Raw genomic sequence first — 27,962 nt, 5'->3', positions numbered from 1 at the left:
GAGTATGACAAATTTTATGATCCTATAATTCTATTTAAACAGAAGGTTGTTTTTCATCCTAGGGAAAGGAGAAATTAATTTATTTTGGCCTCTGTCTGGGCTCGAGAACTTTCTTTGCTGCTTGTGCATCCGACAGCAGCTCCCAGCATCTCTTGCAAAACCTGCCTTGGGAAACGCAGCCCCTGAACAGGTCAGTACCTGCTGTGGAGCCACAGAGGTGGGTTCAGTCCTGACCAATCTGCTTTGCCAGAAGTGCTGAGCACAGCACTGTGCCACAAGGATTTAGCTCTGGGATCGCCTCTTTGATGTGCTGAAAGTGAGGAGCGATAGTGTTACCTTTGGTGGAATGTCTTCCTCCTGCCGTAACCAAGAACTTCGGTCAAACTTTTCAATGCGAGGGGGCAGAGGAGGGTTTTCTGATGTGGGGTCCGAGTTCTGCCTTGGCATCTCAGTGCGGTGAGAGGTCACCGTCAGAGCCTCCTGAAACCCAGCCAGTCCCTTTGCAGGCTGTTCATGCAGTGACTGAGACCCAGACAAGGAGCTTCCTTGGGATTTCACAGTGACCAGATGTGGAATCTAAGCACCAAGTCAAAACAGAACTATCAGTACAAAACGGGGAAAAAAAAGGAATTAAAAAAAAATGCTTAAAAATTTGATTTAAAAAAAAAAATTGAGCAGCACTTCAGATGCACTAAAAAACCCCCTCAGTCTGAGATCAGCACTGCCTTGTTTTCAGGAATTTCAGACTTGTATTGCTTCAATGCAAGATCTATTAATAAACAATGCTCACGCAGCTCAGCCTTTTCAAATCAGGCAATGCCCAAGTCAAAGCCATGCTTCAGTCCTGATCGCTTCTGTGTGTGAACAGTGATACGGTTTGTACCGACAGCCCCGCACCATCCTGTGGGTACCACCCCCGGAGCAGGGCAGGCTGCTCCCTCCTGCCAGCTCCCGCACACGCTGTGCCCGCCCCAGGCGCTGCCTGCTGCTTGCCAATTTTCCAGCTCCTACGCCTGCACCTCTAAGGTTGTGCTAATGAGGTTTGGCATGGATTTTCCTCGTTAAAAATGAAATTAAAAAAAAATAGAAGGAAACAATAATAAATAATAATTAATTAAAAAAATTGTCAGGAATTCAGAGGCATAGATGGCTTCAAAAAGTACTTTGAGGCATGAATTTCTAAAGGTCTAGGTAGCTCCTACCCCATGGACCAGCCCTACATATCTCAGGGTGAAAGGAATACTGACATATTCGCTCCTCGAATCCTGTGTTCAGTTCTGGGCCCCTCACCACAAGAAGGATGTTGAGGCTCTGGAGCGAGTCCAGAGAAGAGCAACAAAGCTGGTGAGGGGGCTGGAGAACAAGCCTTATGAGGAGCGGCTGAGAGAGCTGGGGGTGTTTAGCCTGCAGAAGAGGAGGCTGAGGGGAGACCTCACTGCTCTCTACAGCTACCTGAAAGGAGGTTGTAGAGAGGAGGGTGCTGGCCTCTTCTCCCAAGTGACGGGGGACAGGACAAGAGGGAATGACCTCAAGCTCTGCCGGGGGAGGTTTAGGCTGGACATTAGGAAAAAATTCTTCACAGAAAGGGTCATTGGGCACTGGAACAGGCTGCCCAGGGAGGGGGTTGAGTCACATTCCTTGGAGGTGTTTAAGGCACGGGTGGGCGAGGTGCTAAGGGGCATGGTTTAGTGTTTGATAGGAATGGTTGGACTCGATGATCCGGTGGGTCTCTTCCAACCTGGTTATTCTATGATTCTATGATATGCCTTGGGAAATCTGAGAAATTCACAAACTCAGAGCTTGTGAAATCAGAGCTTCTTCCTAGGATTTTGTGAAGCTGCACTTCTTTGATACAGTGGGGCTGTAACTTTTATTTGACCTTTCTACATACACGTCTATGTACACATGTACACATGGATATGTGTCTATGTATGCATACACTTGCTTCATGGCTCTCTGGGTTTCAAGGAACCTTTTCATTAGTATTTTATTGCCAAGCAATAGTCTTTATACTCGCTGACAATACAGGTCACCAAAAAGGTCGCTGAAAATTATTTGGTCATTCAGAGAGACTAGAATGAAGAGGGGTTTTACCCACTTCCCTGCATATCCAGACCATGTACACTGGGGAAAGAAAGAGCTGTATGTTTAGGGCTTTACTGAATCTATTTTGTTTAAAGCTGGCATTGTACTGTTGACCTACAGGTGTGCATACTACATGTGGATGGCACTTAGCTGGCACATTTTCCCATAGAAAGCCCACGTGGACATGGAACAAAGGCTTTGTACTTCCCTCTGAAATCCCCACTGGAGTCTGTGGATCAGCAGAAGCATTTGCAGGGGCACTGACACTCCATGCAGAGCTTTCAGTAGCAGAGTAGTTACAGACTGGAAGGAATTTTTAGATGGTCATGGTAATCTACGCCCTATCCAAATGTGTTTGTGACTGATGTCAACTCAATGGAAAACCAAAACAAAACCTTGAATTAAAGCGGCAAAGAAAGTAAAACTTTTTTCTGATGATCCTCAGCATCAAAGCGTCACGGGTCTTTTGTACCAGGTGCTGTGGTTGTTTTAGTCCTTTATATAAACCAGATCCAAAGAGGAACAGAGCAACTGCCACACCGGACCAGACCAGCGGTTCCTCTCAGTCCTCCAGCTTGTTTCTGGCAGTAACCGGTACGTGATGCTTCAAAGGAAGGTATGAACTAGCGTGATGTTTCTAACACATGGGGTGACAAGAGGAATCCACTCATGAATGTAGATGCTGCTCTTACTGACAAATACACTAAAGGCTTAGAAACCAGGGAACGAGACACTATTTCTCTTTAGTTCACTCTGTCTTGTTACCTTACCAGCACCCCCAGCATCCTGGCTCTGGCAGGTAAGCCTGCTGGTGGAAGCCCATTACCTGTGGGTCCACAGGTCGGAGCAGGGGTGGGGTCCGGGCCGGCTGCACACCGCTAATGCTGAAAGACTCCGACCGAGGAGGCAGGTTGGGGTCAGAAATCCTGTTGGCCACCTTATGGGGCATGGCCGGCGAGCTCTGGCGATTGAGCCGGGAGCGCTCCTCCACCTGCAGCGAGACAGGGAGAGTGGGTGAATGCCCTATAAAATGCCATTTCCAATTGAAAACTGAAGTATGCTTAAATGCATAGGGAGCCCTTTTCTTATTAGGTATATCATACGTATTTTGTGCTCACAGAACCCAAGTTACCCATCAGATTGTGCAATTAATGCATTTTAAAGACATTGAAAAAACTACTTGTATTTATGTGCATAATTCATTTCTGAATATGAAATGGAAATAATAAAGAAAAGGCAACATGCCTCAGAGAGGTGTTTCTGGAACATGACTCCTGAGAAGCTCTTGTTTCTTCTCAAATGTATCTTTAAGCAAGGGAACTCCTTTCCTTCACTACGATAAATACCATGAGTAGTGTTTTTCTTTGATTTGAAAAAAAGAATAAACATGGCAGCCAGAAAATGGCTGGCTTTGATCTAGATTTAGTAAGTCTGGCACCTTGTCATTAAGCAAAGAGAAAAAACTGTACTACTGATACAGAAATAAACCCAAAGCCCACTGATTTCAGTTACTCTTGATGGAAATACAGTGGTTGCAGCTAAGAGACACACACGCAATCTGGCTGCTCCTGCAGTTAACACTGTGCATGTTGGTATTCATACAGCATATACTATGCAGAGTTTTTGAAACCTCAAGATCTGAAGTATATTTTCATTTATGTACCATTATTGTGTTAAATAGCCTTAGCTGTCTTGGTTCAACCATGTAAAATGTCATGTTAAAAGGCAGCCTTTAAAAAAGATTTTGCTTGGAAACAATCACAACTGTTTTTTACGTAACTACTCATGAAACAAAAGAGCTGTTCTATCACTAGAAATGAGTCTTTTCCCCTTTCATATACTGGGAAGGAGTCAGAGTACAATATGGGTAACAGATTTGTGCTATGGACTCTTTCATTCCTAGTTCATGATGGACTACTGTGGCATCCCAAGAGGACTTCACAACTTGCCCAAGCACTGCCCACCGGGTAGCAGAGGCCGTGCAGAGCTCAGTTCAGCGATGACCACAGGTGTGGATGCAATGATGGAGAGAAGACCAGAGTGGGAAGAACAATTCCCTCTGAACACAGGAGCAGCAGCACAGCTGCTGGGTCACAGGCTCGGTCCAGTACATCTGCTTATCACCTACGCCTTGGCATGAATGACGTCAGGCAGAGATAGTGCTGCCGTCCAGTCCTCTGGCTGTTTGCAGACACTCCGGTACGCTGCCAAGCCATATAGCACAGCTCATTATAGATGACTTCAAAGCTTGTGTCGGGGAGAAGGCAGGAGAGTGATGAAAGGGAGATGCCTGTGTACTGGGAAGGAGAAAGTAGCTTGGTTTTCTCACTGCCAGCATCTCCTCGCAAGCGCTTTGTTGCACCAGTACAGCAGAGGATGCTCTTGGGACTCTCCAGCTGTGTATTTTGTGAAGCCTTGATGACTCCACCATTAAGCAGAGAGGGGGAAAAACCAGTAAAACCCTGAAGGAATTCACCATCGCTCTACTTCCAGCCATCTCTAATTGAACTCAAGATTCCCCTCCAATGGGAAACATCCTTAGCAGTTTCTGTGCAGGCCCCAGTGATGTTTTAATACATCACTTCAAAGTAACAGAGGATAAGAGCCACAGGGAGTGAAGGAACTCAGTAATGAGAGTACTAATGTCACGTCCCTGGCTGAATCACAAGAGGGCCCCAGTATGACATCCAAAAAAGGCCCAGCTAGTCCTTGATTATAAGAAGAGACGTGCCTGGGTAAACGGGCTCCGTCTGGGACAGCGCCCAAGCTATATCCCAAGTTAGCTTCCAGTGGGAAACCCTTCATTCACAAGAAGATGAGTAAAAGGGACAGCAGGTGGAGATATGCATCTATGCATGCTGGTAACACTACTCAGACTGCTTTGTTTAGCATAAAAAAAACCCCAGAGGTCCTTGATTGTGCTCCAGAGAAGCTTCAAAAGATGCAGTACAGCCCAGTTCCCAACCTAGAGCTTTGCCTTCACCAATAGGCCAGTCCTTTAACATGGGGATGCAGGGACAAAACTGCAACGTGAGTGGCCACAGCCTCATCTTTATGTTTTACCCCATGTCTGCGGGGTCTCGGAGTCACCATGTGAAGACGAGTGAAGTCGGAAAATAAATGCATAAAGGAGAGGTATGAAAAGCAAAGAGGGATATGACATGAGGAGAACTCAGCTCAAGATCCCACAAGAGAATACTTGAAATCAAATAGCATAAAAGCAAGGACAACATGGGATACCACACAAGATGCCTGGGGAGTATCCCAATGAGTTCTGCAGTTTCCAGAAATTGTAGGCTAAGCATCAGAATTGTCTTTGCAGCACGTTTCTCGTTCATCCCAGATAAAGAATAAGATTCCTTTTTATATATCTTTGTTATAGTTTAGAAGACAATGCCAGAAATACTTTAACGATGACTAGGGGATTTATTTAAAACCAGGCAATGAAAGGGAGGGTTTACTCCCTTATTTCTGCCTGCTACTCACTCTTAGTGCTTCTGCAGATGGACAAGAGAGACCTAGTTCTGCAGAAAGCTGCAGAGGTACCGCCCAAGTGGAAGCCTTTGCTATCAGATGCAGCTCAGCACATCTGGAACATCTCATCTGCAGACACATCTACCAAACCTCTTCCACTGAAAGGGCTGGAGAATGATGCTGAAACTCCGAAAACATGTTGTTTTGGTGTTTGTCACCAAAAGATTCTGAAGCCTCAGAAGGGAAAGAAGGAGAAACCCAAGGGAATATAAAGAGGTGAAAAGAAGTTTTGACAGCCACATTGATCTCTGAACTGTTTGTATTATTGGCCTTTGGTTAGCAATAGATAGCTGATTGAATTTCTTGAGCATTTGATGCTTGCAGATACTGTGGATGTAGCTGAGGGCTGTCAAGAGGAAAGATCAGGAGACAGCTACGTGTTGGATGCACATCGTGTCTCTGCCAGGAGTCCGGGGTGCCAGACATTAGTAGGAAGAATAAACAAGTTATTAAAATATCTTTCTGCCTAGGAGAAGGGCTACAAAATTAAACCAACTAAACATAAAGAACTTTAGAAAAATTAATAGCAAGAGTGGGCACCAGTCTTACTGGAGCCACCACAAAGAGATTAAGGAAAAAGCGTTTGCACATGATCCTGAAACCACACTGCAGACAATACATGCCTTCATCTTTTCAAGACTATTGACCCAAGCAATAATTAATATTCAAGATCTCACAATTATTACAATAATTTCTTCATTTTGCTGGAGAGAAAAATAAAATTGGCGCTGTGGCTTGCCTTCAGAAAAATCATGAAAGAAGAGCAACCCCAAGCGATACAGCCCTGAGCATGGGAGGAAAAACTGTTTGGTCTCTGCTTGATTATGGAGAACTGAATTCGCACTCAGCAAGGAACTCGGTACTACCAGCCCTCTGCATTTGCCCCTGACTCCCAGAAGATTCATGGGCATGCCAGGAAGGAGCATCAGGAGCTCCTGGCACATCTGCAAGTCCCCAGCTATGGCTGAACCCCTCCAGGAGGTAGCCATCCTCCTCCTTGCATGCCCTCATGGAAATATCTCCTTCCTCCACTCTGTTTGCTTGCACAAATGTATACACAGACACATACACAGTGCACTGAACTGGGAGTGTTTCCAGCATAGCGAATGGCATCTGCTGGAGGCTGACCCAGCAGAGCACAATCTGCTGATATTCTGGACCACATACCCAGCCCTGAGGATGCAGACAAGCACCACCACGTTTCTCGCTCTTGCCTACCTCCTTGGCCCATGCTGGCTTCTCGCTGGCATTTATCCCTTCTTTGTAATGGTAGAGGGGTTTCTTCTCTGCCGGCCTCTGGTCCTGCCGCTGCTGCTGCTGCTGCTGCTGCAGGGAGACCAGGTAGTCCCGCTCCTGCTGCAGCTGCCTCTGCAGCCTCTCCGCTTGCCGCTGCTCCTCCAGCTGCTTGCGCTTATACTCCTACCCAGAAGAAAACACAGTGATACGGGTGCCCAGCCAGCCTGTAAATGCAGGGCTGCAAATTGCAGATTTATCTGTTTGGGTGAAAAAGGGGGCCCGAGTATCTAAAAGGCTGTTTTCTGGCAAAGGTCATCGATTTGAAAGACTTTGGGAATTGAGCCGTAAAGCATCCTGGAGGAGAGATAGCTGGGAGGACAGAGCCAACAAATTCAGAGTTGTGACCCTGGCACCAACACTTTGCAGCTGGTGAACCACCCTGTCTGCTGGATCAGGGGTGTCAGCGCTGCCTCACCAGGAAAACACTTTGAGACATCCCAAGGGCTCAGATGCTCACTTGGGAGTTATCAGTGATTCAGCCCAGATTGTTCTAGATGGGAAGTAAAAAGGATAAATCTGATGAGGTGCCCAGCAACACCGTGTTAGACAGAACCCATTTGAAGCCAAGTCCTCTGCGGGACCAATTCATTGCTCATGGGAAGGGTTGCACAGCACAGCCAACTTTATCTTTCTGAATCCCTACGGCTGTGTTAGGTTTAATGTGTAAATAATTTTTAAAGAGCCTTTTTAAAAGGCATGGGCTTGTGTGCGGGTTTTTCTTTTCCCTAAATATAAATAATAGAGAGAAAAAGAATAATCCCTGCAATTAAAAGAAAATGCAGTAACTGCTAGCAGAGTTAAAAAAGGATAATTCAAATATAAATTAAATAAAAAAAAAGAAGACATCTAGAATGCAAACAGCTCTAGAGGGAACATACACTGTTCCTGTTAGGAAATTACAACAAAAGCCTTCACTTGGAATATGAAAACCTGCATGGCAGGGTGCAGGCACACAACAACTCGACCACACTGCCAACATGCTGCAAACAGCCTTAAAAATTACACGGCAACAAAGAGAACTGCTCCTCGCCAGCAGGCACAAGCATGCCAATGCCACGGAAGGGATGCAACGAGAGAGGCATGCACCATGGAAGGACCCAGCCTGAAGCAGCGGCAGGGGATCTGGGTCATGCTAGTGGCCATGGGGCAGGACAGGAGGCACTGGGTCCAGCAGTGACAGCAACATTCCCCACGTTTTGGCATGGCAGGAGGCACTCAGGGGACACGGGTGTACGCGAGCACATGCGGACACGACACCAGCAGAAAGCAGTAAGTGTGGCTGGGGCCTCCTATTTACCAGAAGTAGCGCTTGCTCCTGCAACAACTGCTGCTGCAGGATCTCTAACTGTCTCTGCTCCTCCTCTAACTGTCGCCTGATGTACTCCTGGAGGCATGGGCAGCAAGGATCAAAGGAAAAAGAGAGAGAAGGTGAAAGAGACAGTATTTCCCAAGATGAAGGAGAATAAAGTGGGCACCCGCTTCCATCCCACCTGAGAGCCATTACTGATAAATCAGCCCAGCAACCCTCTCTCCCTACCCAAAGAGCCCAGGGCATCCACCACTCTGGACGGGACCTCTGAGGGCAGAGAGTGAAAATGACTGTGAAATGGCTAACATGCCTTGGGAACCAGTGGGTGGGAAAAAACAGCATCAAGTGTCTCCCCACCTGTGGGCCAGCAAGTGGATCCACACGGAAATAAATGACAGCGATTGAAAGCAACACACACGGTGTTAACAATTAAGTAATTTGCTCTCGAGTGGCAAAAAATATGAGTGTTTACAAGAAAAATCCTTGATTAGAGGAAGAGGAATCCACAGTGAAGGCCAGTGCTCCACTCCCGCTGGGCTACCTGCTCATGCTCTGCACGCCGTCGCTCCTCTTCCCGACGCATCTGCTCCTCGTAGTGCCGCCGCTGCTCCCGCTCCTGCTGCTTCCGCAGCTCCTTCTCCCGTCTCTGTTGCTGTGGGGGCAGAAGGCACAGGTCAGCATCCCCACTCCTCTACCCAGGAGCTCCAATTCCTTTTTCTCACGGTTTTTGGGAGTCGCTTTACCCAATAATGCTTCTATCTGCCTGAGGAGATGCCTTGCCAGCAGGCAGGTCAATTTGGGTGGTAGAGTGGCTTGTAGATCCCACCCTATGTTCACGTGATCCAGTGTCTGGCATGGGCTACAGATAACCCACATCATTCTCCAAAACAGCATGGACCATGCACACAGTTCTTTTTCTTCTCCCACCTGCTCGTGAAGTCATGCGGCGCAACGGTCCCCACTTACCAGCGTGCCTGACCAGTGAGCAAATCAGAAATCTGATGTGTAGGGTGGTGGTGGGGGTCACCCTGGGAGCTGCATGAGCCCATTGATTACTGGGGATTCATATCTCAGTCCCAAAACCACCTGTGAGGACGAGGGAGAGTTCTGGGAGAGCTACTGCTTGCCTAGAGGGCAACACGTTCCTCTTAACATTTGCTGAGACCAGAAGCTAACCCAGAAGAACCAAAATCTAAGGGTTCTTCCTTTTTGAAACACAAAATGAGTAGGGGAGGGGAGCTTCCCTTGCTGTCCTCAGGCCACCCCTGCTTCCTGGGTTGCATCCTTGCTGACAGCAATCCAGGGCATTTTGGGGCGAGGACCACCTACCGCCTGCTGTGAGCAATCCAGGGCGGGCCATGCACCCAGGTGATACCCGCAGCCCTCACACCCCTGTTTTTAACCCAGCGTGACTCCTCCAGCTGCCCACCCTGCCCTGCTCTCCTGGCCTGGGGAGCAGCAGTTCACAGCAAACCACTCCACTACTCTGCCATGGGAGCAGAGGGACTGCAGAGGCTGTTTGGCACCACAGCCAGTGCATCAGCAGAGGGCACTCAGATGCCAGCATTGGCTCCTGGGGCTCTGCAGCCTCTGCTCTGGGTGCAGCAACGTGTATGCAGCACTAACCAGGAGGCGGCCTGCTGGAGTATAGACCAGGTCCTTTTTCCTCCCTTTTTTATTTGCTGTTGCCGTCACACAGCGGTGGAACAGACCGCAGTGGCGAGGCGGGCACTGGAGGGGCTGGCAACGCTGTACGTTTGCTAAATCACATGAAGGGCTGGAGCTGGCAGCTGACTACAGCGGCTCTGCCCAAGGAGCTGGCAGCGCTACCCAGAAGCACAGATGCATTCACTTTAAACTGCTGCTCTGCAGTAAACCTGCACTGTATATACAGATGGATTTGCTATCTATATCTACCCCTATTATAGATATCTATATAGATATCTTCCATACAGATCTCTATTCCTACTATAGACATCTAGCTACAGAGATATTATATAGATCTATCTCTATAATTGATATTTAATGCAATGGATACCTCTGTAATACATATATTTATAATAGACAGCCATCTAATAAATAGATCTACTCTATTAGATATCTTTTATAAATATAATTACGTATCTATTCTATATTCTATCTCCCTATATATCTCTCTAGAGATAGATATCTATAAATACAGATAGCTAGCTAGAAAGATAGATGTATCTATAGATAGACAAGACAGATATTTTAACAAATGTTTAAGGGCACCCCCACACTTCAGCAGAGGGAAAAGCCATTGCCTGTCTTACTCCTACCTCCTCATCCACAGGTAACATCCACAGCCACTATACACAGGTACTCTTGATTTCCTGTAGTCTAACACTCGAGCTGCAGCACAGCTTTGGTGCCACCTATAGCCATATTTATCAGTGCTGTTCCACTCGCCTCAGGGAAGGAAAATCACATCCAACCTGAAATAACCTGCCAGCTCCAGACTCCAGCATGTCCCACGCCGGGCGCAGTCACTCGCACTGCCCACATAAGCCAGGGATGCATGTGCTACTCGGCGCGTATGCCTGTCCTCGCTAAGCACAATGCGAACGCAGGGCTGTGTGTAGTTTTTTGATCTCTATACTATAAATTGCAGAGGATATGCCACCAGGACGTGGTAATTCTGTAATTCGTAACAGTAATATACGGGATTTCTTGGCTTTGCCAGCGCTTCCAAACCTCCTTAGGTAAGTACTGTCAGTGATAGTCACTGGTCCTGGGCACTCAGGAGCATGAATCTTCTGACTTAAAGGTTGAATACCTGTTACTCTGGACTTCCAATCATAGTGTGTATCACTCTGGTTTAGGGGTGGGTTTTAATGTTTGGGTTTTTTTAGTTAAAATAGCACAACACTGAATAAAGCACACAACGCTTGTGTAGGCTGGGCTTGGCTGGCAGGCCCTTAACGCCACAGCTATTTCTTAAACAAAAATCACCCAGTTGGTCTTTATTTCCAATCTCGCAGGCAAACAGAGCCAAAACCCTCCAAGGAAGGAGATGAAAGTGCTTTTCCCATGGAGGGAGTAGCGTACCACCATCCTCCCAGGGTCCTATGTGCCCAGCAGCCCTGGTAAGCGTGCCTGACTTCTGGCTTCTCTCCTGCAGGTCAGCTTCTCACCACCAGCCCCCTCTACATCTAAAACCCTATTTACCCCAAAGAGAAGGGAATTTTGCTCCCCAGGGACAGTTTTCTTTCAAATCCAGGCCTGATGCTCTTCTGGATATTTAAAGGACCTCTGCACCTTGCTGCAGCCAGACTCTTCAGGCTTAGGCTGAGAGCAGGATGAAATATATACATTTATTGAGGCCAGGAGTACAGAGCTCCCCTCCAGCTTAATAGCATTTTTGTCAGCTCACATTATAAGCAAGTCATTTGTCACGGTCGCATTACGAGCACCTTCAGCTAAACACTGCACCACCATCTCAGCACAGCAGAGCTCAACTGGCAGCGGCACAGCCTCCCAGCACACTCTGCTGCCTTTTCCATGAGGCCCTGCTTCAGCAGCTGGCAAACACCTGGATAGGATGTGGCACTGGGGATGGGTGGGTGAAGCCTCTAGCAATGTACCCATCTCCCATCTACCTCTGTTCATGTTGGTGCTGAGCAGCACTGAGGTGCCAAGGACCCTGCTGAAAGCAGGGATTGAGCTCAGTGAGATGCAGCTGAAAAGTGCATGTGGAAAGTGCAGGTAGAAAGGAAAGGAAAAAGGAACAGACTCAAAGATCTCTATTTGCCTCCTTTTCTCCTTGTTTTTTTGCCCCCCTCATCCCTGGTGAATGCATACTTCCCACATTTCTCCAAGCCCAAAACTAGTGTGTTTATTTACACTATCCAGATCTATTATTTATGCAAGGCAAGAGCCCAAATTAATTAGGACTACATTTATATAACTCTGCAGGTAAAGCTATATGTAGCTGCTTGCAAGCCAGAATAGGATCTTATTTGTGCTGCACTAGAAATGACAGGTTTTAAATATTGATGAGGGAAGCCACACGGAGGCAAAGCCTCCAGTGGGAAGGTCCTTGGAGGCCTGGCATGAAACAAGGACTTCAAAAAGGAGCAAGCTTACTTTGCTAGACTAGAGACATTCAGGACTATAAGCCATTGGCCAGCTGGAGCTGCCCCGTGACCCTGGTCAGCTTGGAGAGGCACCAATACTTGCAAGAAGAGGCTCTTGGAAACCTTGGTTTCTGTTCCCAAACACGAGCATGAGCCAGCAAAGAAGCAGAGAGGGAATTCCAAGTGACAAATATTCTAGGTGGTTTTGTTGTTGCGACAGGCTCATTTATCTGAGCCACTAGGGAAAGAGTGACTGTGGATGGAACATCATCTTTTCTGACACACCAAGCACTGGAGCATGGAGAGGTGTTTCCCACTGGTAGAGAAACTGGGTCAGAACTTCCCACCACTGCAAGCAGGGATCTCATACACTCTAAATCACTGCAGGAACTTTTAGTCAGGATCATTGCGAAGAGATGCTCCACACACAAAAAAAAGCTCATGCTTCAGAAACTATGAGCTCTGCACGCTTTATAACAAAAAATAAAAAATCCTATGGACACGTAAAGCTTAGTACATACCTGTACAGGAGCTGCTGTAATGCAGCTCACCTTGGAAATGGTACAGGACTGCTGCCGGGACCACAGCAGTGCCCCCTTGTACCTTGTTACTGGGAGGAGGTTGTCACCTTAACGAAAACATTCCTACAAGCTATATGACACCTGCATATATAGAAGAAAATAACAATCACAATTTTAGCTAGCCTAAGTTTATCTACAATTAATTGCTGGAATTTTTTTGCATTGCTGGATAAGAGCTTCCAAGTAAACAGCCTTCTGCTGGTTAACCTACAAAGGAGTTGCAGCAATTTTTATCCCCTGAACATCCAGCTCTATAACTGCAGTGGATGAAACCTCACACACAAACAGCACAATGCTTCGCTTTGCCTTGTATGTTCCCTGTAAAGATCTGACCTTGTTTTCATACCTAGAAAGGCAAAAAAATCCACAACATGGCAGAAAAATGAGGTTATGTAAACCCCTCTGATTACATCTGCCCACTGCTGTCAAGGGGTCTGCACGGAGATTTGCCTCACAGCATCCCTGATGCTTCTCACCAGGAGAAGAGCACAGCTGGAGTTTTGGTGGTTAAACTGATGCAGCAAGGCTCTCTCTGTGCCTGCAACAAATGGAGTGCTTATTAGGGAAATATATATGTATCCAACATATGTATATACAGGGAAAAATCAAAACATTCAAGTGATCCACCCTTCTGCATTACACAAATATTTTGCTTGGTGCTATCTGATCTATTGTCCCCTTCCCTGGAGGTGTTTAAGGGAAGGGTAGACGAGGTGCTAAGGGGCATGGTTTAGTGTTTGATAGGAATGGTTGGATTCGATGATCCGGTGGGTCTCTTCCGACCTGGTTATTCTATGATTCTATAATTAATCTGGGGTTTCTTTGCAGCTGGTTCTGACGCACAATTTGAATTAACAACACCAACTTTCTGAATGAGGGGAAACAGATGAAACTCTGTTCCCATGAAGGTCCCAGGTTGAAAGCGAGCTTGAGGTTTTTGACTTCCATTGCAACTAAAGACAGCTGCAAATCTAAATCTCTGCCTGGAAAAGGATTCAGCCTTAAAGAAGGAAATCGGTCAGCTGTTGAAAAAGGAGGCCAAGTGTCCAACAGATGCAAGGAGGCACGCTAAGGATGGCAGCAAGTCTTGGGGGCAGCATGAGGTGCATCAGGAGACCATCAGCAGACTTCCTCACCTGACTTGTTTTATATATGCATTTGATGCTACTGGAGTAAAATTAAGAGACGGTGGATTTCCTCAAAAAGGCCCAAAAATGAGAGGTACTTTATGAGAGGTCCAGGATTCCTGGTTTAGGAAGATCATATGACAGAAAAAAAATAGGATTCTTTCATTATGAGCTCTGTTTGGTGAGGGAATGGAAATGGTGGGTGCTCTATCCCCTAAGCATCTAAAAACAAGATTGGAAAACTACAAGAAAATCTACTGAAGGTCTGTTCTGACAGAAGAATGAACCACTAACAGCCTTTCTCCAGCTCTTTGGCTGTGCATCTCCAGTACAAATTAACTCCAGGCGTTTTTGAGCTTGGCATCATCCAAAGCCAATCTCTCTGGTGCTGCCCTGGGGCCCAGCTGATGCACTCACTCAGCCTGGCCACCTTCACAGCGTCTTATTATGAGTTAGAAATCTTTCTATAAATGCAGTAATATGCCTGGCAGTACTCAACAGGCTGACTTAGGAGCCCCAAAGGCCACCAGCTTCAAGTATTTATTTGTCCCAGATGCTCTATTGGGTTTTAAAGGTCAACTTTTATTTTGAAAATGTAGTAATCTGAGTCTTTCACTGGTCTCTCCCCCCAGATATCTGCTGGTACAGCACTGCCTACTGGAGGCACACCCCATTTTAGTCAGACCATAAAGTAGCATGGAATAAACCCTGTTTCCCCTTAACCAAAATAAATCCAGAGCCAAGAGACAACAACTTAAGTTAGTGCAAAGCTAGCTAAGAAAACACAGAAAGACCAAAAGGCAACAGCCTGGCTGGTGCTGAAGGGTTTGGGTGTTGTTGTGATGGGTAGGAGAGCTGGAGCAGCACTGCTCTCCAGAGCAAAACTGCAGTGATAAAGATGGAGCATGCAGGGTGCCTTCGGGCAGCAATACCAAACTCAGCAGAGCTGGGACAGCTGCTGCTTGGTACCTCTGTCTGGCCATCAGATGTTTCCTGCCTCAAAATATGTGGGAAGAACAAAGACCAAACTATATCCACCACTGGCTGTCTGTGCTAGACATAGTAGGACAGCCTAGGGGTACAAACTCCCCAGGCAGAGGAAGAATCACCCTCTCCATGGTGGACGATGGGACTCCTCCAGGGGCAGTAAGTGGAGGATGCTCAGAGCTGTTGGAACAGCTCTTCTAGCCCACTATCTGCAGGTGGGACAAAACTTTCTGTTTGCTAATCACTGCCTTTACTATTTTTCCAGGTTTCCCACAGCAGATGCACAACACCTTGCAGCCAGCGGCGCTAGGGAGCATCTCTCCTAACCGCTGCCACAACCCATTGCATTTGCAACAGGCTTGTACCTCTTCAAGGACTTCTGCCGCAATCCTCGCCACAGCAACTTGACTAGATTTCTTTCTTGCCATGCAAGTGGTGCCTAATAGAGACAAGAACTCATTTTACTCCATGGCTGGAGATGCTGGAGGCTAAAACAGGCTAGATGGACTCAAGATGATGGGCACCTGAGGACATGTCAGGGCCACCACAGCCACCAGTGCTCAGCTGCACACTCTGCCTTAATCCTGGCTAAACCTATGGAGCTGATCATGCAGGTGAACCTGTGCTGGGGAGAGCAGAGGATGCCTCTTATTTTCCTCAGTTCTCTGATACAGCAGGAGAGTAAAAATGCCTTTTTGCCAGCTTTTCTCCAGCAGATCTCTCCCTTCAATTTAGGACCAAATAGTGTAACGTAGCTGGAAAGAAGGCAATAGGTGAAGAGGCCAGGTAGCTGTTAGAGCTACCAGCAACAGAGGCGTTGCCTTTAATTCCTGGCTATGGTGGCATTCACTTTTATGGTGCAAGGGGGAAAGGATGGTGGGACTGGCAGAGCCTGGGGCAAGCTACACACAGCCCAGACCTGCAAGGAGCCCCTCTGTAGCTCAGAGCAGAGCTCGCCAGCTTAGCAAAGGGATTAGTCCTCCATTCACAACCTGCCTGGGAAGCAGCAAAGAGAGAGAACAATTTTCTTCTACGTGAAGAGAACATATTAATACAGCAGCAAGCATTGTATTCATTACAGGATTGCAGCTAATCTGGTGTCTGCTTTTATCCTGCTGTTGTTCTGTTCCTGTACTGCTTGTAGCTAGCAGGCTGGGACAAAGGCAGAGCCAGGCTTCCTTGTGACAGTCCTCAGATCCTGGAGCGCAGATTTCCGGGTGCATCTGCGTGCAAACCCCAGTTCATCAGCTCTAAGAAGGGTGCAGGATGCAAACAAAGCCTGACCTACAATGTATTGAACAGGAGGCCCCACACTCTGACAACACAACAGACCTACATATTTAACAGACTGAAAAAATACCAGGCTTGGGATTCGCCTGTGTTGGGTTTTGCCCGGAGGGGCTCAGAGGACCACCTCGGAGAGAGGCATACTATCACCATCATCATCACCACTGGCTGCCTGAAATTCCTTTCTGTCTGCACCTCTGGCCTGAGGGCATTACCCGGCACACCAAGAGTCAGGTTAAATGTAAGAGATACTCTGACTTATACAAATGAAGGGGGTGGCTGCTCTAATAGCCCATTTACTGCAAGTCCTTTTCTCAGACATACCAGTGACCTCTTCAGAAAGCTTATTTAATTACCCCTAACCATGAAACCTTCAAGGTGGCACTTGGGATAAGTTCAGTGCAAGGCAATGGGTTTATTTGTGCAAAACCACATCAAAACACCCAAACCAGGAGAAACCCTCCTTTACTCTCTGGTGGACTTCTGCAATCCGGGAGCTAAGATCTAAACCAAAAGTGAGTGCTTCATACAGAAAATGCAGCCATACTGTGCAACTCACAGACACCCAAAGTCACCCGGTCAAATCCTGCAGCCAGATTTTAAATGGGGTGGATAATTTTATGACCAATCACATTTGTAGCTGGTATGTTAAGACAAGGGTAATGAAATCTTATGCTTCAGGGCACATATGGATCATTGCACAAGTCAGACAGGCATCTGCCCCTCCCCTGCCAGAGAAACTGTAATTGGCAGGGACTGGAAGGACTAAAGTTGAAATTGGGGATTAAAAGGGATGCAAGAGGCAAATGGATCTGGTGAAAGGGCAAACAGAGCTTTTCAGCTTCTCCTCAACTATCATGGTCCACAGCAGCAAATTATGATAATGAGCTTGACAGATGCCTGGACCAGCAACAGTTTTGCCCACCTCAAATAAATGCAGCTATCACCCCAATACTGGACTAACTGCTCAGCAGTTCCAGGGATCCTTTTAAGTTTGGTATGTCAAGGGTTTATTTACAATGAACCAGCTCTGTTACCTTCACAAGAGCTGGCAACTCTAACTGTGGTGAGGAGAGTGGCTGGAGGCTGGTATGCACAGAGGATGCACATGAGAGTTTGTCCAGTGTAACAAAACCTTTGGGGTTACTGACTAGATAGTTTAGGACATGATATTCTTAAACCAGGCTGAAAACAGTCACTTGGGACCTGCTACCAGAAAAACCGCTGTTCCACCTGAAAACAGCCTTTGCCAGCCCACTGAGCAGCTTGGTCAGTTACCTCCTCCAGCCTTCGCCTCTGCTCCTTTTGCTCCTCGATCCGCTTCTGCCGCTCGGCCAGCAACTGCCGCTTGTGCTCCTCATTCTCACGCTGCTGCTGCTCCAGCTGCTGCCGGCGCAGCGCCTCCGACCTCTCCTTGTTTGCTAGCTGCAGCCTCAAGAAATCCCGTCTCAGCGTTGACTCCCCAGGCAGGTTTAGGATTGAGCTGCACAGGAGAGAAGCATCAGAGAAGATTCACTCCTGCATCCCTAGGCCACTTGCCAGGCAAAGTTCTGTGTAGTTTTCTGCTGTGGCCACTCTCCCTTTCATCCTAAGAGCACCCCAACACCCAACAAAGCTTGGACAGTAGCAGATATAGGGACAGGGGGACCACAAGTGTTGGGGCAGGACAGCAGCAGCGCTCTCTTCCTAGCTCACCAGCTTCTAACCAAAGCCTCTTGTGCTGCAGTGGCACATATTATATTTAGCTGTTCACAAAGCACATGTAGCAAGAATCATTGCCAGCTATTAAAATACTACATTATCTCTGTGAAATAATGGAATAACCTGATACTAATTACAACAGGTCTAAAAAATGTCTCCGAAGAAAGTTCCAGACCTACCACACTTGCAGCAGCTCTGGGCAGCTTTCATGGTGAAAAGTTACATGGCAACAGGAAGCTACACGTGGATGTAAGGAACCACATTTTAAGAATCTTCTTTAATTTCACCATGTGTTTTTGCCACATCTGAATACCCACATTCCCATAACAGCCCCACATCACACTGCAGATCCCACAGGTGATGGGGTACCCAGTCTTCTTCCCCAGCTTTTGGTCAAGATGACCTTTAGCATCATCTAGCAGAGGGAACAGACTGTTCTGACGGGATATGGGACTCTGCTTAAACTGTCCTTTTTCCTTTTCTAGTTCTTATGAGTCTGTAATCCAAGCTGATTTTATACAGAGTTAAAGAGACGTAGGTGCAGAAATGCAATGCTGATTCTTACCTGGGCTCTCCGGAGTCATTTTCTTCCTCCTCCTCCTCGCTTCCACTGTACTCATACTCTGTCTCATCTAGAAACAGAATGGCTCATCAGTGCTCAAGCTGGACTAATTTGTTTTTCCAGTGGCTGAAAATCACAGAGCTCTGAGAACAGAACACACAACTCTCTCTCTCACATGAAAAATAATAAGCAACATTATTTCTCTCCATTTCCTACTTTAATGGGGGGCTGCAAGGTCAGGGAAGCAGGGGCATTCTCCCTGGGTGCTGGCACCTTGCATGTCTGTGCTGGCCAGGAAGAGGGTTGCAGTCCCGGCTGGGGCACTGCAGGCAACGCCAGCACAACAAGCAACTGCCTCCAGCAACCAAAGATGCTCGATGCAAAGACAGAGGTGTCCCCAAAATAAGAATTTATTCCCATTCAGGAAAGACAGTGAGGGACCTTCTTCTTCAGGAGGGGCACCACAAGCTACTGAAGCTACAGGCACCAGAAAGTGGGATTTGACTATCACTCTGAAGGCATGACCTCCTCTCTCTCCCTAAACATATGCTCTCCCTACACAAATTCATATATTTTCCAAGCAATGAAGACATCTACGTAGAAGCCCTACTGCAATGTTTTGCTACATAGTGTGATTTCTATTGGGATATTATCTGTATAGAATGAAGGGAATGATAGTAAAAGAAAGGCTTGCATTTATCCAATTACTCTTGATCTCTAGAGTCCAACCTTCATTTGCCAGACTAAATACATTTAATACTTCACTGGGATCCCGTTTTATTGTTTTGACTGTAGTAAAAACTATTACAAGGGCTGGAAGGTACGCATGAAAAATTAATATTGCTACCAATAATAAGAGAAATAGCAGCACATTAATTTGCTGGATTCTACAAACGAGCTTTCAAATTAAAATTCTGTTCACAAGCAACTGAATAGTTTAAGAAGTTTCTCCAGCTATCTGATCTTCCTTTCAAAGGACTTTGATAGGGCCTGGAGAGTTCAGTGAAAATGTTTAGTTTAATAAGTTATTCCTAGTCAATGGAATTGCTTTGAGGCAAGAGTCTTATCTAGATATTCGTTTGCACAACTCTGCTCATCACTGGTGCAGCATGAATGTCACGTAGATCAACAGACTTGGCATGAAATATGTGAGCTAGGACAAATACAGCTTAGCAGCTTCTCCCTCCCACAGGCCAGTGTGTATGTATGCAGACGTAAATTTTATACACGCATTAATGAATCAAAGCTTCAATGTCCCATATGGAAATTACCACTTCAACAAAAAATACCATTTTCATCAGAAAAAAAAAAAAAGATTTAAAAACACTGATTAGCTCTAATGACAGTCACCTGTAGGCTTTGTAGGAATGCCAAGTGTTTTGTTATGGATATTTACTTCAGTTTCAATGACTGAGAGGAATCAAATGAAAATCATCAAACCCCAAATAATCAAACCTCAAAACTGTAAGAAACACGGTCACACAGAAGCACCACGCCTCTTTAACTCAACCAGTTTGCAAACAAACTTAATCATCTGAATAAAAGAAACTGGTACGGAGACTATGAGCAACCCCATCCTCTTTGGTTTCCTTCTTCTACCCAAAGGCTTCACACACAGAGATGAGCCTTGCTCTGTGCCAGGGATATCCCAGGACATGGCAGAGGTCAAGGATTGCCAGGATTGTTGCTTCTCCACTAACCTTTCTCGCCTCGTTTCTTTTTAGTCCTGTCGATGTGGTCCTTGAGCTGGATGCGGACCTGCCTTTCATTGGGTTGGTCTCGGATGAAGGGGTGCTTCATCAGCTGCTCCGTGGTTGGTCTCTGACTGTGGTTCTTCACTAGGCAGCTCTCAATAAAGGACTGAAACTTTTTAGACCTGGTCAAGGACAGAAAAGAGGTAAATACATCAATTCTCATATTAGAAAGTGAGAAACCTGTGGCTGTTTGAGAAGTCATTTGGCTGCTATGCAACTCTTGCTCAGATTCAGCCTTCCCAGAAGATTCCCACGCCTTCTCTGTTGCTGCTTAGCATGGTCTCAAAGCTGCACTATCACACATGCCCTTTTTCCTCTCCTATTCTTTTCATGCAAGCTCCCATCTATGCCTTCCTTGCAATTAGGAGAAACCACCATTCTGCTGAGATTGAAGAAAGTTGGGAATCATCAGTATGACCAGAGAATCACCAAAGCCAGATGTCATCAAGGGCAACCAAGAATTACAAGGATGCATTCCTCCTCCCTTCCCTCTGACCTGTGAAACTGCAGGTAGAAATGACAGACAACACATACAGATATAAATGCAATTCATTAATGGACTGTTTCTTGTATTTTGTGGCCCTGGGTGGTATTTCAGGAGATGTATCTTTCTGAAGATGAGTGGGACAAGCCAGGTTTACCTGTTCTTTTAGATTTAAACACTAAATATTACATGGATTGTTAAAGATCAGAGAGCCTCTGGGAGATGCTTGCTCCCTGCAGCCATTCCTTGCTCTCTCAGGGTGAGCCCAAACAGTTTCACAAGGTCATCAGGTTCCGGGGGCCACAGTGGCCTGGTCCCCCCATCACGGACCCAAGGGAATAGGACGTTTTCTTCGGGCAACATGGCTTGAGTAGAGGTGGGATCGTGGCTGTGAGTGGCAAAGCCAAGGCCCTCCTCACAGCCGCCTTCCCCTAAACAGTTAAAATCAATCTCAGCTAAAACAATTTCAGCCAAATCTTTAATAAACAAATTTGTCTTAGTCTCAAATGCTGCATATCAGAAGTTTTCCTGGAACTAATTTCACTACATTATAAACCCAAGAGAACAGAGATCTACAAGAAAGAATGATGTTGACAGGCTACTATACTCTATGTTGCTCTAGCAAACAGGAAAATGAGTGTAAATTAATGTCAGAAGCCAAGAGATACTACAAAATTGCACTAGAAGTAAAACAATAAGCTTTCAGGGATTTTACTTTTAAGCTGTCAAGACTAAAAGTGATTTATCTTTTAAGGACTAATCCATACAAATTGAGATGCAAAAATAAAATACTCTACTGGATCCAATTAAATCCTCCCTCTAGCTTTATTAACAAGCAAATCTTCTTTCTCCACCTTGCCTGAAGAAATGCAGTGTCTCTGGTGTATTCCAGAAGGGACAAGCCAAGCAATGCTCAAAAAAAAATCCTCTTCTAAAATATGATTCTCCCCTGTTGGTGTGAACCTGGAGAGATTCCAGTCCTGGGTGCGTGGTCCAGAGCACCCACAAATAGAGACTAGGTGAGGTAGCTAACAACTTATCCTCCAGTAAGTGATGGGTTTGCCCATCTCTTGAGGACGAGTGTCCCAGTGCCTTGCAGTGGCTGAGGACACCTTGGCATCTTTGAGCTGGCTGAGCAGCTATGAACACGGACCAGCTCAGGCCTCTGGTTTTCCCAAAATCTTCCTCTCCAAAAAAAAAAAAAATCAACCGTGTTTAGTGGCACACTTCAGCCCTCACTGGAGCAGAAGACAAGGGCTTTCTCCCTGGCTCTGATCCAGGACATTGCCACATGTCTCATCCTCTCCCCAGGCACAGGTCAGCCCACCTTCATGAAACACGCTTCTCCAGCTCCTGGGGTTTGTAAAGCCTAAATCAATGTTTGCAAAGTCTTTGCGCTGTTTGGATGAAAAATGGTATCACAGTGCAAACAGCACCTCATTAACAAAGAGGTTTTGTCATCTCTTACGAGGCAGGGCCAGGGAGTGTTTATAGGAATAACACCAGTAAAGTTCAAGTTCATTTCACCTGCGAAATGTGGGAAGAAGAAAATAAAGCTTTGGTGCTGGCTGGCCTTAATTGGGAAAGAAAATGATCCCAAAGACTCTTTAGCTTCATAGGAACCCAGCACTATTTTAGGAGTGAGTTCAAGGATACGGCAAGCAACAGAAGTACTTTCCTCTCCCAGACTTTTGAGTCGGGGCAGCTCCAATGCCTGTGTTACCACTCGGCTTTCCCTGACTCATTGTCAAATTTGCTGGAGCCACTTTGCTATTTACTTCACGTAAGAAAAACAGTCTGCCCACTTGGTGTGCTTCTGTGTGTTGCCATGCAAAAAAAGCAAGGACAAATTCAAGGTTTAAATTGAACCTTTCTTCATTTTGCTTTTCTCTTGTGATCTGTGCTTGTGAAAACCAGCCCACTGACTGCCAGAGAGCCACTACCAAAGCCTAGTGAAACAACTCCAGTCTTCTAGGAACTCCAGGATCCATCCTGGCCAGTCCCAAAACCTCCAGCTGAGAAAGGAGACGAGAAGAGTAAGTTTGTCCAGCATCCCACTGAAAATGCTGAAAAAATCACTCTTAAGGAATCAGTGGAGTTTGATCTGGATCCTTTGGAGCTTCTCACTGCAATGAAAGCTTGGAAGATTGATACAAGTTTGAGCTGCCTGGAGTATATGTGTCCCAGCTCTTTCAGAGACCAGGGATCCCTGCTTGCTCATGGAGGGGTAGCAGAGCCCAAGCGAGCTCTACACTTCCCTACAGAGCCCATCCCAGTATCTCAGAACAGGGAATAAAATACAGCTTCCAACCCAGATCAGCTTCTGCCTTAAGGAGATGGGGGAATGCTCTGCTCAAAACCTGCTTTTGTCAGCTCTCCTCTGCCTGGAGGCTGAGGAAGCCTTTGCTGAATAAATGGCACTTTTATATGAGAAATAAACTCTAAAGTCTTACATTCCATTTTGTGCTGCAGCAGTGAGAGCATAATGAAGTAGGAGACTGGTGATCTGGCAGAAAACAAGTGTATAAACTATTTTCTCAGCTGACTAATGGCCTCCTCCAAAGGTTGTGCAAGGAGAGCAAGCGTCTTTGACACCTCTGCAGAGCCAGCTGGGAAAAGTCCCTCTCCTGGTTTGTTACTAGAGCAGCTGAGGATCAGGCTGACAAAATTAAGATGCTTCTTGCCACAGCCTGCATGAGTTTTTAGGGGTCTGGTCCTAACACATCAACACCATGAATCTGATGCAGAGGACCCCAAGACCCTCTTGCTCCTCTCCCAGCAACAAAACACCTGCTTGCTTTGGCATAAACCATTTTCACTATCTAGCAATTACTCTTCTCTGTTGTTTTTTTTTCTCTTTTTGCATCTTCAAAAAGACAATAAACACGACTTCAAGAAATAAAGCAAACTTCCCTCCATGAGCTCAGCCTATCTAGAAGCAAGGGGCAGTGCTGTGTAATGTTTGGCAGACCTTTCCTGACCAAAACACTGCTGAAACTGGGGCAGGCAAACAGCATAAACCAGAGATGAGTGTGGACTCCAGCTCCCTCAGCACAGAACATACAGTAACAAAACAACATCTGCTGGGCTTCAGGAATATTTTTCCTACGGGTTTTTATTGGCATGCCCTACATTTTTTTTTCCAAACAGTGATGTATTTTTTCCCGCAAAACTTTAAAATAAAGCCCAACCTAAGTACAAATTTCCGCATTCCTGGGCCTTCAAGATAAACTATCCCTTTTTTTTTAGCTTGCATACATGTTTTCACTTGAAAATGGAACCTGACTGCAAAGAAACAAGAGCCAAGCGAAATGTCACCTGGCTTCAGGCTGCATGAACCACCATGGAAAAGCCAACTGTGTGCTGTGAAATGGCAGCATTAGAGAGCATTTCTATCTCTGCCTACCTAAGAAACCCTCCATTCCACTGTGAGCAACTCTGTCAGACCAAATTGCCTCTCTATAGGATATCAAGACCCAAACTTGCACTCGCTGGAGTGATGCTACAGATAGTCACAGACCTTCGAAGCTATAAATATATGTAAACACCAAATCATCAGCACACCTGGGCTGCAGAAACAAGTTGCTCCAGGGGAGTTTTTACAGTTGCTGAAGTCTGAGAAAAAGACTCACCACTTCTTTGATTTCAACCTCGGGGCTGGGTTGCGGGGGATGAGGAAGAGGGCTCTCATGGGATGCATGTCACACAGAGCTGCAAAGTGCAAGAAGAGGCATTAAACACAGTATGGTGTCCTGCAGACCCCTGCGTTTCCTACAGGGAGGCTCTACGTGCCCAACTAGGGAGTTTCCTCTGAAGCTACAAGATCTGCAAGGCAGGAGGATTTGCGGTGACAAACCCCTGCAGAAAGACTGGCCTGGCAGCACTCTGGAGCTCCAGGAAGAGCTGACAGCCCCAGCCTAGCATCACTGGGCTCGGCATCCAGGGCTGGCTTGGAGTGCCTGGACTTCCGCAGCTGCATATCCCCTGCACCCTGCCAGGTGCTGGCAGCAACAGGTCCAGAGCACAGTACAGCTGCACCACGTGCCACCATGCTCTGCTTTATTTACTTGCGTTTACCAGCACACAAGGATAGTCCCAGGATAATGCTGACAACCCAATGGCAGTATGACCCCTGCAAATGCATCAGCTGAACCCTATGTGCTGCTGTTTGTGTCAGTGCAGAGGTCAGCAAAACACCAGCTCTGAGAAGCAGTGTTTTACCTGCTTCCAGTCCTCCACCTCTTCTTCATATGTATTTTATATGAAGAAACCAAGTTCCAGAGTGCTTAAGTAGAGTGGTGGGAGTCACACAAGGTTGTGTGCCTTTGTTCACTGCCCAACCTGTCTTCTCGACCACGCTGTCCTGGTCCTCATGAACCCTGTGAGCTCCATCTCAGTGAGTCTAGATTGTTTAGGAAAACATTTGCATGTTGTTTCTTGCACAGAACCAAGTGCCACCTTGTGCTCAGCAAATCCCATCACATTACCACCCAGAGTTAATTAAAGCAAAGCAATGCATCTACTTACGGGGAGCACCTTCTGCCATCTCAATGGCTGTTATCCCCAAAGACCACAAGTCACTCTGTAAAAGAAAGCAGAGGGACAGATATGTCTCAGCAGTGGGCATCAGGCAAGGGGGAATGTGTGGCTCCTCCCAGCCTGGGGAGCTCAGCCCTGTGAGCTGGGTCTCCATGATCCCTGCAAGCCCTCAGACCAAGAACCTGCAGAGCTTGTCTCATCCTCCTGCCATGTGATGAGGCTCTAGAAGAGACTCCCAACTCTGCTGTTTATCCCAAGATTTATTTCAAAACCCTAACGGTGTTTCTGGTGTGGAACAAAGTCACCCCTCAGGCACCACATCCAGTAGCTGCGGTGAGGACAATCCCTAGGGAGATGCTGATGACCTGAAGGTCCCCGAGTGGAAGCATCTTAACGAGCCCCGTGCACTAACAAACAAACGCCTGGCTTCCAGTAGCTAGTGACAAACTACTCCCTGGATTCAAGGCTGGGGTAAGCAGCAAACCTGGCTTCTGGCTCCCTGGCTAAAGCAAGGTGATACAAACATGAATTTGGAATCATAGAATCCCTAAATTGGAAAAGACCTTTGAGATCATCAAGTGCAACCATACCTGTCCGGTACTAAATCATATCCGTAAGCACTTCATCTACCTGCCTTTTAAATACCTCCAGGGATGGTGACTCAACCACCTCACTGGGCAGCCTCTGCCAGAACCCAGTAACCCTTTAAGTGAAGAAATTTTTCCTAATGTCCAATGAAGCTCCCCTGGTGCAACTTGAGGCCATTCCCTCTCATTGAGAGGAATAAAGCTCCACAGAAGACAGGCTGCCTGGAACAGATTAAAAACATGAAGTATCTTGAGATATCACGGAAGGCTCTTGTATTATAGACTGCTCACTAAACAGAAGCCTGAAAAGTGGTTTGCCAGTGGGAAGAGAAATGGGCACTTTTATTTCCCCTGTATCCAAACCTTCCTCATCCCACATGGATGGTTGAGTCTCTTGAATGATCAGAGCACAGAGAACGCACTTATTCAGAAAACATTTTGATTTCATATTTGTATCATCCTTTCTTCCATTTTCTCCCTTGCAGACAGGGGCATTTGTATCCCCAGTCCCCTGTCAAAGAGCAGTGGTGAGGAATTCCAGAATCTCCTCCCCACCTCAGCATCACTGATGAGCAGTGGTTGCACCTCCAGATTTGGTAATGAGCCCCAGAGGATGGCTTGGCTCTCTCGGACAGCAGCAGAGACAGAGACAGTACGTGCCTGGTGAGGGAAAAACAAGCACCTTCCCTAACGGCACTGCCGCATCTTGTTTTTTTGGCAGAATGTGGCTAATTCATTATTCTGGACACCGTGTACAGGGCTGCTAATGATTCACAAGCCAGCACTTGCTGCATCAGGAACAGGACCCAGATTAATTTTGGGGCCTTCACCTCAAGTGCAGCCTCTGACACGTCTCCAAGGGGGTGGAGAGACCTGCCTGAGGTGGGAGCGTGGCAACGACAAGGGCAAAAGCTGCAGGTGCACAGGGGACCAGAACAAGCCTGATGCTATGCAGCTGCAGCTGATGTTTGCTGGCAACAAGCTAAACTCTGGTTAGCATATCAAAAAGAGTAAATGTTGTAAATAGATACATCTCCGGGTGGAAGGGATGGACTCTGCCTTCCACTCCTCCTCCTGCACCTCCAGCTCTCCCATCTTGCTCTCCCTGTCTGCCACATCCTTGCAGCCTCACGTCAGCTTTCTCCTCTGTTTCAAGAGCTGCCCTTTCCAAACCACCTCAAGCCTCTAAACCTGCAATTTAGTAAGTAAATCTCATAAAGGTTGTTTTTCCCAGTTCAGACCCCAAAAGCTCGGTCAGAGCTTTGGACAGCCTCTATGGACCACAAACACCTTCTCACGTACATCATTCGGGAAAGACAACTTAGGTTTTCAATTTCAAGGCACTTTTCCTCATTTTTTAATCAAGTTCTCCCCTAACAAACACTGTTCTTGCTACACATCTTTGCACCTGCTTAAACATTTTCTTTCAGATCTTATTTGCAGCCCTTTCGCAGGACAGTCTCATCCATTCTTTTCATCTGGTCAGCTGGGATTTCTGCCGCATGCTTAATTATCGCAGTCCTTCCACATGATTCAGCACACATGACCCCTTCCCCTTGGGTTGCCACTGAACTCCTTCCAGATTCCTAGTGTGTCTTTCCATATCAAGGTGCCCAGTATTATACACAAGATGCCAAATGACCTTAAAGCTGGAGCAATACAGAAGGGGATTATCACCTCTCTAAGTCTTCCACAGAAAGCAGAAAACTCAGCGGGAAGCACACATTTTATAATGATCTGGAGTTCAGAAGGGTTTTTTTGTGCAGGGATTTTATTTTTGAGTCTGAAAAGCTTTTCAGTCCATCCAGCAAAAAGACGCTGTGCTAATATATTTGCATTGTCTTGACTTGGGAAGGGAAGCAATCTCCTTTTTTTTTTTTTTCTCCTTCCCCTTTGATTCTAAGTTTTTTGACAAGATATCTCTAAACACAAAAAAAAGGAAGACTGGCTGGGGGAAAAAACAACAAATAACCTAAACAATAGGGGGGTTCTATTTGTTGTTTTTTGAAGTGGTTTATTTTTCTGAGGAGGT

General features: G+C 46.4%; 1 protein-coding gene across 7 annotated transcripts in view; it reads right to left on the bottom strand.

The window, feature by feature from the left end:
• TNIK (TRAF2 and NCK interacting kinase) overlaps positions 1 to 27,962 on the bottom strand; it is a 162,419-nt gene that overhangs the window by 28,420 nt on the left and 106,037 nt on the right. For 4 of the 7 annotated variants that reach the window (XM_069864560.1, XM_069864554.1, XM_069864555.1 and 1 more), the window contains 10 exons: positions 25,332 to 25,386; positions 24,437 to 24,515; positions 20,267 to 20,442; positions 18,570 to 18,636; positions 17,582 to 17,786; positions 8,766 to 8,876; positions 8,213 to 8,299; positions 6,838 to 7,038; positions 2,912 to 3,076; positions 337 to 576 (listed from right to left, as the gene is read on the bottom strand). In XM_069864560.1, the coding sequence (XP_069720661.1) occupies positions 337 to 576; positions 2,912 to 3,076; positions 6,838 to 7,038; positions 8,213 to 8,299; positions 8,766 to 8,876; positions 17,582 to 17,786; positions 18,570 to 18,636; positions 20,267 to 20,442; positions 24,437 to 24,515; positions 25,332 to 25,386 (1,386 nt within the window). The remainder of the gene's footprint in view (positions 1 to 336; positions 577 to 2,911; positions 3,077 to 6,837; positions 7,039 to 8,212; positions 8,300 to 8,765; positions 8,877 to 17,581; positions 17,787 to 18,569; positions 18,637 to 20,266; positions 20,443 to 24,436; positions 24,516 to 25,331; positions 25,387 to 27,962) is intronic. The other 3 variants (XM_069864557.1, XM_069864559.1, XM_069864561.1) reach the window with 2 other exon arrangements.

Source organism: Phaenicophaeus curvirostris, chromosome 10 (assembly GCF_032191515.1).
Source record: "Phaenicophaeus curvirostris isolate KB17595 chromosome 10, BPBGC_Pcur_1.0, whole genome shotgun sequence".
Classification (NCBI taxonomy): Eukaryota; Metazoa; Chordata; class Aves; order Cuculiformes; family Cuculidae; genus Phaenicophaeus; species Phaenicophaeus curvirostris.
The sequence above is the reverse complement of the archived record's forward strand: the minus strand, read 5'-3'. Positions and strand labels throughout refer to the sequence as shown.